Genomic DNA, 17392 nt, shown 5'->3' on the forward strand with positions numbered 1-17392 from the left:
TGTGGCGAGTTTACGCTTGGCTGCAGTCACATCATCATTTATCAATTTTGTGGGGAGTTCACGCATGGTTCCATTTTGCATTATTATTAAACCTCATTTCTTGCGGGGAAGTTACATCAGATACGGAAAAACTGACCAGGTGCCAATAGGACTAGCGCACTGACGGTTCCGTACACTCTTGGCTACGTATACAAAGTGTAACAAAAATGTAGGCACAAATTGCAGGACACGTTCCTCATACGTACCTGTATACGAAAAAGGTATGTTACATGAACATGGGACTGGGAACGCTTTCTTTCCGTGATACAGCTAATTTTCTACAACTCATTGATCATATCAGACACATAACTTTTTGCAATCGTCATGTAAGGGCAGACGTCAATTCTTACGCAACCGTTGAAGCAAGTCATCAACAAAAATTTCCTGTCAGTGTTTGAGCCTGAAATGTTGGTGACATTTTAGTAGGGCCTCACTTCCTTCCACCCTGCCTCAACGGACAAAGTTATCATAATATCGCAGAGAATGTTGTTTCTGATCTGTCAGCAGATGTGCCTTTAGCTGTGCTGTGAAACATGTACCTGAGGCACCATGTAGCACCTGTTCATTTTAGTGTTGATGTCCCTCGGCTTCTAAGTAACATATTCGGCGACAGATGGATGCGTATAGATGGACCAATTGCGTAGTGTCCACGCTCTCCGGACCTAAACCCCCTGGACTTTTATTTCTGTGGCCATTTGAAAGTTCTTGTACACGCAACCCCTGTACAAGATGTTCAGAGTCTCCCTGCCAGTATATTATACACTGCTGGCCATTAAAATTGCTACACCACGAAGATGACGTGCTACAGACGCGTAATTTAACCAACCGGAAGAAGATGCTGTGATAGGCAAAAGATTAGCTTTTCACACAACGTTGGCGCCGGTGGCGACACCTACAACGTGCTGTCATGAAGAAAGTTTCCAATCGATTTCTCATACACAAACAGCAGTTGACCGGCGTTGCCTGGCGAAACGTTCTTGTGATGCCTCATGTAAGGAGGAGAAATGCCTACCATCATGTTTGATAAAGGTCGTATTGTAGCGTATCGCGATTGCGGTTTATCGTATCGCGACATTGCTGCTCGCGTTGGTCGAGATCCAATGACTGTTAGCAGAATATGGAATCGGTGGGTTCAGGAGGGTAATACGGAACGCCGTTCTGGATCCCAACAGCCTCGTATCACTAGCAGTCGAGATGACAGGTATCTTATCCGCATGGCTGTAACGGATCGTGCAGCCACGTCTCGATCCCTGCATCAACAGATGGAGCGTTTGCAAGAGAACGACCATCTGAACGAACAGTTCGACGACGTTTGCAGCAGCAAGGACTATCAGCCTGGAGACCATGGCTGCGGTTACCCTTGACGCTGCATCACAGACAGGAGCGTCTGCGATGGTGTACTCAACGACGAACCTGAGTGCACGAATGGCAAAACGTCATTTTTTCGGATGAATTCAGGTTCTGTTTACAGCATCATGATGGTCGCATCCGTGTCTGGCGACATCGCGGCGAACGCAGACTGGCAGCGTGTATTAGTCATCACCATACTGGCGTATCACCTGGCGTGATGGTATGGGGTGCCATTGGTTGCACGTCTCGGTCACCTCTTGTTCGCATTGACGGCACTTTCAACAGTGGACGTTACATTTCAGATGTGGTACGACCCGCGGCGGTACCCTTCATTCGATCCCTGCGAAACCCTACATTTCAACATGATAATGCACGACCGCATGTTGCAGGTCCTGTACGTGCCTTTCTGGATACAGAAAATGTTCGACTGCTGCCCTGGCCAGCACATTCTCCAGATCTTTCACCAATTGAAAACGTCTGCTCAATGGTGGTCGAGCAACTGGCTTGTCACAATACGAAAAACATTTTGACCTCCAATCAATTGCTGTTTATTAAATTGTCCAGCCAAGTCAATATCAATCGCCTTCAAACTGCGATACACAGGTACACTGCGACGCCAGCGACGACGATAACCACGTCGCAGAGGCATTGCTGTGGCACGTTAGCTGTGGCACATCAGCCGTAGAGTTAAATCTTCTTGTAGAAGTGGTAATCAGCCAATCAGTTGCAAATTGAAAGGTTTATTAATACCCTTTTACCACAGTTTCAACGTTTATAGAAACGTCTTCTTCAGAAGGGAATACTGACAACCTGAACAAGCTAAAAATGAAAAACAAACAAACACACACACACACACACATATATATATATATATATATATATATATATATATATATATATATATTCAGACTTACTGGATTACATGCTGTGGCATAGGTACGCCAGAGAAAAAAAAAAAAAAAAGAAGAGAAAAGAGCCGAAAGGCGTCAGTCAAATATAAAACTTCAGCTCCATTACAATTAAAACACGCACAACAGCTGTGTAATCACTTCGTGCTTCCTCACGAATGTACAGCTAGTGCATTAGCATCACGTACGATATGCTTGGGCTAAGGGAACCTTATGCCAAGAGAGAGCACTCCTAGTATGCGCAACGAGGGTGCGCGACAGTGAGTGAAACTTTACAATGCTAAACTTGGTTAAATCGTTAAGACTAAAATTTTGACATTAAAAACCAGAAATTTAAAATTGGCAAAGTGGCAACAAATAATAAGTTACTATCTACAAATGTCACTGTGGTAAGAACAATTTACGTAAAACTGTGAACAGCGCAAATAGAAACTATAAATAAAAAGAACCAGAGCGCAGAATGGTAGTGAGGCGGGGGGAGGGGGGGGGGCATTTCCTAGATTCGAAATTAAGTTTACTCTAGAACGAAATCAGCTTTGACTTTTTCGTAAACCTATTCTTGCAGGTAACATCATTACACCCAACTCATATCATCTACAATCACAAAAATCCGCTCTCCTCCCCTCTGTAATAAAACGCGCAGTGCGCTCTCCTTTCGAAATGCATTGTTTCCAAAAAGAAATATCCGTAATTAAGCCCATTACAATTAACAATGGGTATGGCACTAAGGTGGTTGATTATATTGTAAAGAAACAAAAAAAGGTGTTTAGTGTGCACCTTTGGGTAAGAACAGCTTGAAGACAGGAGATGTGAGTAAAAAATTTGTTTGTATACCTTTCCTAGGAAATGTATCGCACAGAAGTAGTCGGCTGTTAAACAAGAAATACGGCTGTAAAGTTGCTTTCTCTGTAAACAACAGCGTAAAACAAAAATTAACCCATTCTATCAGGACACAAGAAGACCGTTTCAAAAACTCTGATGTTTATAAAATGACATGTAATGACTGCCCTAACTGTTACATAGGACAGACAGACAGACCGTTCAAAGTTAGATGCAAAGAGCACTTGCTAGATAAAGGTGGTGGAAATGTGTACAACTCCACTTTTTCTGAACATCTGCTTTTCTCTAACGCACACCACGGACACTAGTACACTTAAAACTTTTGCATAAAGAAAGCAAAGATAACAAGCTTGACCTACTAAAAGAATTAGATACTTATAAACATTTTACTCGTGAAGAGGGATCCATTTTATATGAACAGGTGCAACTTCAAAATAGAAATTTCCTAGACAGTTTCAGACCCCTATTTTCGCTAAAGTAACAAAGAAGTGGCTCGATCTTACATTTTGCCTTTAGGATATGTTATTTTCCTCGCCTGTTAATGTTAGTGATACTTTTGTTTCTTCTTTGTTATTATGAGCTTTGATGTTCCAAATTTTTCAGATATCTTATATTTGACAGCTATACATGTTTTATAATCTTCCACCCACCCTCCGCCCCCAAATCCACCACCATCTATCACGATTCCCCCTTTCCCCTTTCCGTCCTTCCCTCCCTCCTCCCTCTACCCCCAATCCTCTCCCTTTTCCTCCTCCCGCCCCCTTCTACAGCCTGGTTCTTTTTGCTACTCTTTCTACTTGCACTATTCACAATTTTACGTAATTTGTTTTACCAGAATGACATTTGTGGACGGTAATATATTATTTGTTGCGATTTTATTAATTTTAAATATGTACACAGCTAAATATGATGAGGTTTTTAACGCCATAACGTTTTCAGCAAATTTAGCATGATAAAGTTTCATTCACTATCACGCACACTCCTTGTACATACTGCTAATGGCCTCTTTTACCAGAAGCTTTCCTTAGCCCCAGCGTTGCGTACGTGATGCTAGTCCACAACAGAGGCGAGAAAATACCAAATGACAACAATGTTGAGCATGTTTTAATTGTTAGAGAGTTGAAATTTCATGTTTGACTGGCGCCTTTCGGCTATTTTCTAACGTACCTCTGCCACAACGTGTAATCCAACATATATTTCTTCACAATTTCTTAATGTTAACCTGTTTACGCTGTTAGTATTCCCTTCTGGAGATAACATTTTTATACACGTTGAAACCATAGTAAAGGGGTTTAACAAATCTTCCATTTTGCAACTGGTTGGTTGTTTATTATTTCTAGAAGGTCATATGTGGTCATGGCGTAGGATGACCGGTCCTAGGTGGACAGGAGAGAAAAATGAAGCAGCATTAGAAGGAATAAGGGGACATAAAGATTTCACAAATATATCGAAAGAAGGAAATGTCCTCCATTCAGGCATATTCTAAGAGATAAAAGCTTAGATTGTAAATTTTAGAGCAAAATAGGGAGAAGGAAACCAGTAAAGAAGAAGGTCACAGAAGAACTAATACTGGACCTGGGATACTGAAACAGCGGAGAAATTATGTACAAATAAAATACTGACAGCAACTGAAAGTCATAACCTCAGTAAATTATGTTCAAGATTTTAAGTATCCGTGTTGTACCTTTCGTTAGATTACACTCGTATATTTATGCAATACGCTTAGTGTGAAAATTTAAATAATAATTTATTTTTTCTAATAACCTCTATGTCGAAAATCCTTAATCTAAATAACCAAAAAAAGTTAGCGATAATATTTAGCGCTCTAGAAGGAGACAAGAAATGCATAGTTACTCACGGGGGTAGTACTTCGCCATTTCTGCATCCGGTGTCACGTGCTCGGTGGCCTCGCCTGTCTGGTAGGTGGTGCACAGTCCCAGCACCAACAAGAGCACCAGCTGCAGCACCAAGATTACCACCACCTCCAACTGCCGGGGGCTCCACTTAGCCATGATCGTCCAGCGCCTGCAACAAGACATACCATTTCTACACTGGGTGTCATGTGCTTGGTGTCTTACCAACGTTCTCCACAGTGGATAGACTCAGCACCAACTGCAGTACCAACACAGTTGTGGTGTCACCGCCAGACCCCACACTTGCTAGGTGGTAGCCTTTAAATCGGCCGCGGTCCGTTAGTATACGTCGGACCCGCGTGTCGCCACTATCAGTGATTGCAGACCGAGCGCCGCCACACGGCAGGTCTAGAGAGACTTCTTAGCACTCGCCCCAGTTGTACAGCCGACTTTGCTAGCGATGGTTCACTGACAAAATACGCTCTCATTTGCCGAGACGACAGTTTAGCATAGCCTTCAGCTACGTTATTTGCTACGACCTAGCAAGGCGGCATATTCAGTTACTATTGATATTGTGAATCATGTACCGCCAAGAGCGACGTTCATCATTAATAGATTAAAGTTAAGTATTCCACCAGCTACGTCGTTTTTTTCTAAATTCTAATTTCCTTGTCCTGTTCCAGACCTCACGCCAGCCTGCGTGAGCTAAAACGCGTGCCTTTCGGCCTCCTCTAGTAACACGGTGTTGGCTCTCCTGTCAACCACAACAACAGTCACCGGTTTCAACTGTCGAGGACTTCACAAAAGGGCCATGGATGTCCATCATCTGGAAAAATACTATTTCTGCATTGGTAGTCATTGGCTAGATGGCCTAGCAAACGGGGCACGTGACGTGTAGAGGGAGCACCAACTTCGGCACCAACGTGACTGCTATCTCCAGTTGGTGAGCGCATCAGATGTTTTGAGCCAGGGAGCTTAGCTAGCCTTTTATTGCGTTCATAGGTCCGGAGCCGACAGCAGCACCAAGATGGCCACCATCTCCAGCTGCAATTGTCCAGAAGCTTCGACAATGAGTACTATTGCTTGCATTTATAACACCCCAACGACCCTCTTAAAGTCAGTTAAGACAGAATATCATAATATGAAGTAGGGAAGAGTTATCTTGGCAAATACATCTTTGCCGGTAAACTAACACCGAGAAGTTTCGATAACAACAACATTATACATCACTGAGAGTTTTTATTATGAAAAGAGGAGGAAGAAACCTCAGATTTAATTAATGGACAAATATCCAAGTGATAATTGCAATTAATATCTTGAAAGCTAAGTCCAAGGTGATGTTAGTCAGAGATAACTTTTATGTGGAAGAGAGTTGTATGCGCAACGAAGAAATTCAATGCGCCTACAATACTCGGTCACAGAGGAAGTCGCTTGCAGGCTCTCGTCCTGTAAAGACGTGCGAGAACAATTCTTGTCTCAGTTATTGAGAGCACGGAACGCGACGAGATTGTTTTGCGTTCAGAAGTGTTTCTTGCGTGACGTGATTCACGAACTTCGGAAACTGATTTTTTAAGCTGAGACAGGAACTGACAGACACGTTTAACCGTGCATATCGGGTTAATTGAACTTTATTGGCGAAACTAGTGAATATTGGACTTGACTTTCGAGTAGTTGGAACTAAAAGAAGAGTGGATAGTATATCAAAGGACTACACTCAATTATTCTCGAGTAGGACACAATTACGCGACTTCACGAAGATAATACAGTTACGCTGAAGAGTCAAGTTGTCGTAATTGTCAAGAAACTTAATTTTAATAGAACTGACTTTACCAACCAACAGCGTGTGCGTGTGGTGCGACAGTTACAAAGTATTTAGTGGTCAAGAAACAATAAACTGTTCGTTCCAAGTGAAATATCAAGCGTGGACTACATTATTAAGTGATTTAATCAGTGATAGTTAAGCAACGACTGTTCAGCAGGGACAATTTAATCTGAATATCAAAATACCTACTTCATAAATTGTAAAGAGAACTTTTGAAGCCGGCCGCGGTGGTCTAGCGGTTCTGGCGCTGCAGTCCAGAACCGCGGGACTGCTACGGTCGCAGGTTCGAATCCTGCCTCAGGCATGGGTGTGTGTGATGTCCTTAGGTTAGTTAGGTTTAAGTAGTTCTAAGTTCTAGGGGACTTATGACCTAAGATGTTGAGTCCCATAGTGCTCAGAGCCATTTGAACTTTTGAAAATTTTTTTAGCATTACGGCGTAGGTTTACTCAGACGTGGTCAAGGAGTATCTGTGGATCTCTCGCTTCATGCAGGTTCAACAACTCCATAGCAACGAGCCAACAACGTACGAGAAGACAGGTAATTACAATGTTTCCTCGCAACTGGTGGTGTGTACGACGCGGATGAGACAAGGTTTAACAACTACTGCATATCCGGGCAATGAATCATTCAATCTTAAATCAGAAGAAGCATCCATCGTACGAGTTCGCATTTCTGTGTCCCGTTCACCAACGGGGACCTACGCCATCGCGCATCGTGTCTCAACTCCACGGTGAGAGCTGTGGCAATAGCAGCTCTACGGCGTCGACAATATCAGCACGCGGTTGGTGTGCGGGGACGCCACACATTGTACGTCATTTCCTGTCATAGTGCATTGTAATTTATATTCTTATTCTGATTTTTCAGGAGGGGATGAAGAATGAGAGACGTTACTGGATATGTGAGGATGCTGATGGGGACACCTTTGACAGACGACAGTATGGAATTCTGCCACAGACTACAACTGCGTGCTGTACCAGACTTCAAATATGAAAATATCCTTGCTAGGTACCTTAGGCGATTTGAGCATTGTCTGCAGCAAGGAATTTGACACTTCTAAACTTTCATGGTGGTGTCTGTTTGTTCTGTATCGTGTCTCCCTACCACTTTCGCGCAACGACGCTCTGAGCGGATTTTTTAGGGAATTGGCTAGTTTGAACCTGGGACCTGTTGCTGGTAAGGAGACGCCAGACCACACATGACATGTAGAATTCAGAAGAGTTCAGTGAGTCTAGCGACGATATAACCAAATACTTAATGATTTCAGCGTCAGCTCCACTGCACTCCCTGTAAAAGAATCTTAATACTAACTAAATTTAGTGGAAGGGGTTCAAGGCTTTCCTATTTTTAGTTAGCTGGTAAAATAACGTCGAAAAAGCAGTTAAGTTTACCATTGGAAATTTTATTCTACTCACAAAACATCGTTTATAAATTGCACTATTGATAAAATGAAATGTTTTAATACAGGATGGTAAAAACCAACTGCGTTCAACAAAAATGTGAACGAATATTCCCTGAGTGGGTTTCCAAGTTCTACAATGGATCGAAGGATGAGCTATGCCATATCACATCTATAATCTAGGTTTAAATTAAGTTTCACAAAAGAGAAAACTATCAAAATGGTCTACAGTGACCTTCAGTTATCTTTAATTACTTATCTAACTTGTCGTAAATTATAGTGCCTGATGTGGCTTCTTAATAACTATATAACAGAAAAATCATCGCGTTTCAGATTTTTACTTCAAGTGGCAAATGTGAACACCATGACCTTTAATTGACGATCGACACTAGTATTACGCAAAAAGGGGGATGTAACAGATGAGACTTCTGCAGTTCTGAGTGAAGCTTTATGCGCTGTTATGCGGCATCGCGTGCGTTCATTTCCTTGTCGGTGTTCGTCAGGGGGCGGCGGACAGCACAGCTCCGCTCACCTCGCCGTCTCGGAAGCAACTCTCAAGCAACTCTCTCCTAACTTCTCCTTACTACAATTTACCGAAGTTGGTTTAAAAAAAAAAACTACCTGGCTGTGTTTTCATCTGACCAATCAGGGTCTCAAAGTTAACCTTAAGCTCCGCCTACAAAAATTCTTTCAATCCAATGAGAAACGTTATACTTTTCGTGGCGGGGCAACGTTTTTTAAAGTTTGCAACGTAACAGAGATGCAAAAAAGTCTCACGCTAAAACTTGCAGCTGGTGTGGTCCTTTTAGTGTTATTGTAAGATCCATACTGTTCTTCTGGATGGCTCTATCTTTTAACATGGGCTGGGGGGTGGTCCTGATGTAACAGAGACGCGAAAAAGTCTCACGCTAAAACTTCCGGGTGGTGTAGCCCTTTTTGTGTTATCGTAAGATCTATACTGTTCTTCTGGAGGACTCTAGCTTTGAACATGGGCTGGGGGGTGGTCCTAACGTAACAGAGACGCGAAAAAGTCTCACGCTAAAAACTTGCGGGTGGTGTGGTCGTAGCGGTTAGTTGGCGACGTGGGTGCCCGTCCCTTATCGTAGGGCCTTCTCGCTTAACACAGTTCTGCTCTCGGCTTCTGCTCTCGTTTCTCCCCTCGGAACTGCGTCTGTCTCACGGTGGGAAGGTATGACATGCATTTAGGCATTCTTGTGTTAGTCTGTGGTATTCCATTTGCTCACTCGTTACTCGTATTACTTTGGTTAATTTAATGTCACGATTTATTCAGAGCTATGTGACATACTACTGGATTTGCTTATCATGTCAGGGTTTTCATGGAAGGTGTTGGATTTGCCTGACACCTTACACACTGTGGAGGCAAAAGCTGTCAAGAGCCATCTCCAATGTAAAGTTAACTATGGCGCCAACATCTAAAAGGTCTACAACTTTGCTTCTGCCGTTTTTTCTCGAAGTTAGATACATTATTGTTAAAAACTAACAAAAAATTTAGATTCAAAGTATCGGTCATCGCTGGCCACTGCTTTCTCCTAGCTTTAGGACAGCATACGAATCCCGCAGTGTATAAACTGGGCACCTTTTGAGGAGAATCATGAATCGATCCAATTTTGCACTTGTTCATACGACCGTAAGTGCTAGCCAGCTAGGTCGTTTGCCATAGATCGAGAAAGGTGGCAGTTCAGAGGGAGGAATATCTGGAGAATACAGCGGGTGGGGTAAAACTTCCCATTTCAACGTTTCCAAGTATGTTTTGACGGGATTTTCGAAATGGGATCGTGCGCTGTCATGCTGCAAAATTATCTTTTCATGCCTACCGCTGTAGTGTGGCCGTTTGTCTATCAGTGCTCGGCTCAAACACATCAACTGCTTCCGATAACGACCTCCTGTGATTGTTCCCGTCGGTTGCAGTAGCATCCAAAGCTTTCTCTCTTTCACAGCCGTGCCGGACTTCAACGTCAAAATTACCACTCTTGAAGCATGGAAACCATTTTCTGCGAAGTTCAGTCACTAACAGGCGTCTCATCACAGATGTTACACAGCTTTTTACGACCCTCAGCCGCAGATTTCTTCATATATCAAAGCGTAAAATTAAAACATCCCGCAGATGACGAGAATTGGGCTCATAAGTTGACGTATTCAGTCGAGAAAAACTTTATGATACATTAAAAAATCGACTAACATTTTGATGGCGTTATGTTCTCAAATGCCTAAGCTTACTGTATGACACTTACGACGAACGACTTGCACCACTACTTTCCACTACTGTCGTCTATTGTAAAACGGTGGAAGCAAAGTTGTAGACCTTATAGTAACTATTTTACATACAGAATCGAATGCCATCAGAAAGTGCTCGTTTTGCATATACTGGTCTCCAAGAGGAATATGAAACTTTGAGAAATAGTGTCCATCGCAATCCCACACACATGGACTGCTACTGCATGTGAGATGACTGCACATGACACCATGTGACAGCTGAAATGGCCATCCAGTCCCAGTTCCAAGTGGCCTACCTAAAGCCTTCCAGGGTCACTAAAAACCCGATTTTCAGTGCTAATTCATCAAATACTGACATTCTGAGCCCGTGGTTGTGTGCAAAACACAGGTTGACTCTTACAGAGAATACGACAGCAACAAGCCACTTATTACAATGCTGTTTATTTATTTAATTAGCGCCGTTACCGGTTTCTAACCGAAAGGTCATAGATAAAATATTTACGTGCACCTTATGCAAATATTTTATCCCGTGACACCTGTTACAATTTAATGTTGACAATAGCCTCAATCTGTGGGCGTTTCTAATGAACATTCATTCTGAAGTATGATATATCTGATCTGGCTGCTCTTAAAATCTGGCTTGCGATTATTCTTGTTTTCTCAATTTTGTTTATGACAAGAGCCGTTCGGCTTCATCTAATGTACTGTACCATCATGTGATGCAACAAGGACCACTACTTCTGAAAAAGATATTTTTACGAATAACGAAACCAAGGTCAGGAGCTGATAAACTTTTTTTTTTTTTTTTTTTTTTTTTTTTTTTTGCAACTGGTTGGCTGATTCGTCAACCTCTTCAAGTTTACATAGTTGCTGTTTCGTAGCCACGTTTAAGGTTTTTAAATGAAAGCTCTCTGCTTGGAAAGCACCTCTGCTACAGGCGCCGTTTTAAAGGCATGATGTTAGGAAGAATTCCGCTAACAGCTCTAAAAGCGTTTTTTATTAAAACACAATCGCTTTCGCGGCCTGAAGCCGCATCATCAGCTGCAGCCTCCGTGGTAAAGAGCAATGTACAGTGTCACCACTTTGTGGATATGAAAAGTAATACAGAAATTTTTGAAGTACGAGGTTTGGATCTTTAATAGTGGCAACTATTTATTTACAGCTCGTACAAAATAGATACGTGTTTCAAAGTTTTACTGATCTTCAAAGTAGTCAACAGCATTGTGTATAACCCATTGCCAGCGATGTGGAAGTTGTAGGATACTCTTAGCAGTGCCAGTTGTGTTGATAGTTCGAGCGGCGCAGTCTGTTGCCCGACGAATTCGTAGCAGTTCTAAAGCGAATATCGAGAAGTATTTCCTTCCGTTTAGAAATCGAGTTGAACTTACGAAGGCTTAAATCAGGGGAGTGCAGTAGGTGGTATAGTACTTAGTAGGCCTATAAGTCAAATAAATCAGTAGCCGGCCGCGGTGGTCTCGCGGTTAAGGCGCTCAGTCCGGAACCGCGCGACCGCTACGGTCGCAGGTTCGAATCCTGCCTCGGGCATGGATGTGTGTGATGTCCTTAGGTTAGTTAGGTTTAAGTAGTTCTAAGTTCTAGGGGACTGATGACCACAGATGTTAAGTCCCATAGTGCTCAGAGCCATTTGAACCAAATAAATCAGTAACAGCTTGCACTTTACGTGCATGAGCGTTGTCCTCCAAAATGATGGTCAGTTCCTGCTCAAAGTGTCATCACTTCTTTCTCTAAGCTGGTCGTTGGTTGTGTTGTGGGTTGGCAGGACAGCCAACACTGGGTTACTAGAGGAAGACGAAAGGCACGCGTTTTAGCTCACGCAGGCTGGCGTGAGGTCTGGAACAGGACAAGGAAATTAGAATTTAGAAAAAAAGGACAGCTGGTGGAATACTTAACTTTAATCCATTAATGATGAACGTCGCTCTTGGCGGTACATGATTCATAATATCAATAGTAACTGAACATGGTGCCTTGCTAGGTCGTAGCAAATGACGTAGCTGAAGGCTATGCTAAACTATCGTCTCAGCAAATGAGAGCGTATTTTGTCAGTGAACCATCGCTAGCAAAGTCAGTTGTACAACTGGGGCGAGTGCTAGGAAGTCTCTCTAGACCTGCCGTGTGGCGGCGCTCGGTCTGCAATCACTGATAGTGGCGACACGCGGGTCCGACGTATACTAACGGACGCGGCCGATTTAAAGGCTGCCACCTAGCAAGTGTGGTGTCTGGCGGTGACACTACAGGTTGTGTTCCAAAAACGAACAGCATAGAAGTGATGGCACTTTCTACAGGACCTGACCATCATTCTGCAGGACAATACTCAAGCACGTACAGTGCAAGCTGTTACTGATTTGTTTGACTGATGGGGCTGCTAAGTGCCGTACCATCTACTGCACTCCCCTGACTTAAGCCCTCGAGTTCGATTTCTAAACTGAAGGAAACACTTCACGGCATTCGCTTCAGACCTGCTATAATTTCGTCGGGCCGTAGACCGCTCCGCTCGAACTGTCAACACAACTGGCACTGCTAAGGGTATCCTACGACTTCCACATCGCTGGCAACGGGTTATAAGCAATGCTGGTGACTACTTTGAAAGTCAGTAAAACTTTGAAACACGTATCTATTTTGTACGAGCTGTAAATAAATAGTTGCCACTATTAATGTTCCAACCCACGTATTTCACGTATATATAACATATATTACAAGTATTTCATCTGTATCCCTAGCGAATTTCGCGCTGTAGTTTCATTTCAATCAGGCTCAATGTTTATGAAATGTTTATGACGTATATTCTAAACTATGTGCTTACAATGTTATAATTTTGCAGGTACATCCAGTGGTATATGAGGCTACTGCCTGAGGAATATCTTGCGAATTGAGTTCGAAGAAAAGAAGTAATAAATTACAACGTCATGCATGATGCGCAATTTTTTTTATAAATCTCAGTGTTTATGACGTCATATCTCCCGAACTATACGTCTTACAATGATATGTTTTTCTAGATACATTCAGTGGCAGGTGTGGGTACTCTATGCAAAATATATCTGCGGACGCTGTAGTAAAGAAGTCATGAACTAAAAAGTTATGGTTCATGCAGCAATTTTACTACATGCACAGCGAAAATGTGGTAAGCGATAAACCGTTTTCATTTCATCGTTTTGTTGGTGTGCTCAGCGGGGAAACGTATTGTAAAATTTTGAAATTATACGTAAAGTTAGTTGCATATCTCTAAGCGCTTTCTCAAATACACAATGACTAAAGCGTGGGTACTCGCACACCGAGAGCTACACTGATTTCATCACTCACACCCTTTTAATAGGAATGTGGTTTTTATCGCCATAGCGATGATTTCCAGACAGTGATATGCCTACCAAGTTTGGTTGAAATCGAACACTTGAAATACACATACATATATACATATACTTAACCTCACTAGACTTTCTCTTTTGGGGCCACATAAAAAATGTTGTGTACAGTGAAAAGGTCAGAGACATCATTCATTTACTGGAAAAAATCGTCGCGGCGGTTGGGACAGTTACACCTGGAATGTCGGTGAATACGGGGCGAGAAGTGGAATATCGTCTCGATGTGTGCAGGGCAAGAAATGGATTCCACGTTGACGTCCACCAACATTAAACAAAACTTGAAGGAATTCTCTTTCATGATATGTACTCATTCATGTAATTTTTCATTAATTTCCACATTAAATTCGTATTTAAAACTAGGGAGTTCTTTCTCAAACATCCTGTATAAATACGAATATTTTTGGATATGGTCTGCCTTTAGTAGAACACAATTTTGTTTTTTAACCCAAACATGTTTCACTGCAGTTGCAGAATCTTCAGTGCGCTTTTATTTTCCATCTTTTTACCACATGGTGTGGTTTTTCTGATGTGTTGTGTTTCTACACTGATTGTTTTGTTCCACAGTTTGTTATCTGCAACCTCTTACACATTTGAAATTTCCTGGCAGATTAAAACTGTGTGCCAGACAAGACTCGAACTCGAGACCTTTGCCTTTCGTGGGCAAGTGCTCTACCATCTGAGCTACCCAAGCACGACTCACGCCCCGTCCTCACAGCTTTACTTCTGCCAGTACCTCGTCTCGTACCTTCCAAACTTAACAGAAGCTCTCCTGCGAACCTTGCAGAACTAGCACTCCTGAAACAAAGGATATTGCGGAGACGTAACTTAGCCACAGCCTGGGGTATGTTTCCAGAATGAGATTTTCACTCTGCAGCGCAGTGTGCGCTAATATGAAACTTCCTGGCAGACTGAAACTGTGTCCCGGACCGAGACTCGAACTCGGGACCTTTGCCTTTCGTGGGCAAGTGCTCTACCAACAGAGCTACCCAAGCACGACTCACGCCCCGTCCTCAAAGGCTTACTTCTGCCAGTACCTCGTCTCCTGCCTTCCAAACTTAACAGAAGCTCTCCTGCTTACACATTTTCTTTTTCCTCAACTTCATCACTGTCAAACACTATATATAGAGTTGTCACTGTCACTGTTTACCAGCTGTAAACATTGTTACTGTTAAAGCAAACACGGAAAAAAGAGCTTCAACCCCAAGATGATTACCCTGTATAAACACTGCAGCAAGAAAAGGGCGTCTACTTTACAAAGGTGAGATGCGAACCACCAGTTCGTAGGCCTGCAGCGTGCAGTACTCACCTCAGAACGGCGAAATTTGCAGCAGGTGTTCAGCAGTAGCAGCTGGTGCCGTCCTGGCACGCATACGAGGATCGCGTCACTCGCAGCTGCGTGAGTAGCCGCTTCCTCATCACGTCTCCCCAGGGGACGGGCCTCCAGGGAGCAACGCCCCTCTCTCCCTCCCCACTCTGACTCCCTCCACCCTGACCATCCAATACCCCGCCCCCCTCTCGAGCCAAATTCTTTCCACCGATTACACCTCTGCCTCAGTTACCTCATACCACTACTGCTGGCACACGCACTTCTTCCGCCAACACGGATGGTAATTCCAGTGCTCTTCCGAGAAACTACCCACTGTGAACCCAACTCTGTTCTGTTCCCAGCACTACGAAGCAGCAGAGACGAACAGCTGCGCTGCTATTTCTGAGAACTGCGTCAACACGCAGGAAGCAAGCGAGTGAGCGTACTATGACACTCCTGGAGACAGACAATCTCCTACATCGAAATCAACATGGGGTCTGAAAAGCACGGTCGTGTGAAATCCAGCTCGCTCTGTTTGTCTGCTTAGCCGAGGGGTCTAGGGCGCTGCAGTCATGGAGTGTGCGGCTGATCCCGACGGAGGTTTGAGTCCTCCCTCGGGCATGGGTGTGTGTGTTTCTCCTTAGGATAATTTTAGTTGTGTGTACGCTTAGGGACTGATGACCTTAGCAGCTATGTCCCATAGGATTTCACACACATTTGAAAATTTTTTGTTCATCTGCAAGACCCAGAAGGAGGTATAGATAAATGGAAATGTCGTGTGGCTAGGGCCTCCCGTCGGGTAGACCGTTCGCCTGGTGCAGGTCTTTCGATTTGACGCCACTTCGGCGACCTGCGCGTCGATGGGGATGAAATGATGATGATTAGGACAACACCCAGTCCCTGGGCGGAGAAAATTTCCGACCCAGCCGGGAATCGAACCCGGGCCCTTAGGATTGACAGTCTGTCACGCTGACCACTCAGCTACCGGGGCGGACGGGAGGTATAGATAGCGAGATACTGGCTCCCACATAAGGTGTTCGGTAAAGTTTCACACCGTCACTTTTTTTTTTTTTTTTTAAGGCAGCAGTCTTCTGCCCAGTTTAATGTTTAATGCTGCCTGGCACGAATTCCTCTCCTGTCCCAACCTTTTCGCCTCAGATAACAACTCCTAACTACTTCAATTATTTGCTGTATGTATTACAATCTCAGTCGTCCTCTACAATTTTTGCTCTCTACAGCTCCCTCTAGAACCAAGTAAGTTATTCCTTCATCTCTTAACACGTGTCCTAGCACCCTGTAGTTTCTTCTTGTCAGTGTTTCCCATATTTTCCTTCCCTCGCCGATTCTGCGGAGAACCTCCTCATTCCTTACTTTATCGGCCCACCTTTCAACATTCTTGTGTAACATCACATCTCATATCCTTCGATTCTCTTCTGTTCCTTTTTCTCACAGTTCACGTCTCACTACCATACAATGCTGTGCTCCAAACGTACTTTCTCAGAAATTTCTTCTTTAAATTAAGGCCTATGTTCGATATTAGTAGACTTCTCTTGGTCCAGAATGTCCTTTCTGCCAATGCTACTGAAACGTCCCCTTAGAAAAATCAATGAATTACTGTGCTGATAAACCTCTTACATTATTTGACCTTCAAACAGCTGAACAGAACTGAACGTACTCAAGACATTTCTCTCTTTACTTATTCTGATCAACACAAAACTGACACACAATATTTTTAGCGCAACGCAATCTGACTTTCAATAATCCCTACAAAAGAATGGCCCTGACTAACATTAACCTATACCTTTCACAAATCACTTACCTCACAAAAATCTTCGTTACTCGAACTACTGCAATACAGCGAGCGCCACTACTGCCAGCTAAATAAAAGATTCAAACTACTGAAGGCACTAACTACTGATAGGCATAGTTAGCAAATGAAAGATTTTGAAAGAGAACAAACAATGTATTTACCCTACTAGTCTTCAAAAGTCATAATATATATAGCAGTACATGACATCCAGTCTTACAAATTTACTCTCTCTGATGGACACACGTCCAGATCATCCGCTCTCAAAACTGCGCCATTTCTCTCCCCACATCCACCACTGCTGGCGGCTCACCTCCAACTGCGCAACGTTACACGCTGTTAACATCCAACTGTCCAACACTACAATAGCGAATATTCCAACAATGCCACCCAGTCACAGACTGCACACAGCACAGCCAGTGATTTTCATACAGAGCGCTACAAAATCTAAACAGCCT

General features: G+C 43.2%; 1 protein-coding gene across 2 annotated transcripts in view; it reads right to left on the reverse strand.

Moving 5' to 3' along the window:
• The window catches only part of LOC126425192 (ammonium transporter Rh type B), a 228198-nt gene that overhangs the window by 144042 nt on the left and 66764 nt on the right, over nucleotides 1-17392 (reverse strand). The window contains exons 1-2 of one of the 2 annotated variants that reach the window (XM_050088147.1): nucleotides 15128-15239; nucleotides 4996-5162 (exon numbers count right to left, since the gene is read on the reverse strand). In XM_050088147.1, the coding sequence (XP_049944104.1) occupies nucleotides 4996-5149 (154 nt within the window). In that variant the 5' untranslated portion in view covers nucleotides 5150-5162; nucleotides 15128-15239. Of the gene's footprint in view, nucleotides 1-4995; nucleotides 5163-15127; nucleotides 15240-17392 lie in introns of those variants that run through there. The other variant, XM_050088146.1, reaches the window with a different exon arrangement.

The sequence above is a fragment of the Schistocerca serialis genome, chromosome 10, assembly GCF_023864345.2.
Source record: "Schistocerca serialis cubense isolate TAMUIC-IGC-003099 chromosome 10, iqSchSeri2.2, whole genome shotgun sequence".
In the NCBI taxonomy this organism is placed as follows: Eukaryota; Metazoa; Arthropoda; class Insecta; order Orthoptera; family Acrididae; genus Schistocerca; species Schistocerca serialis.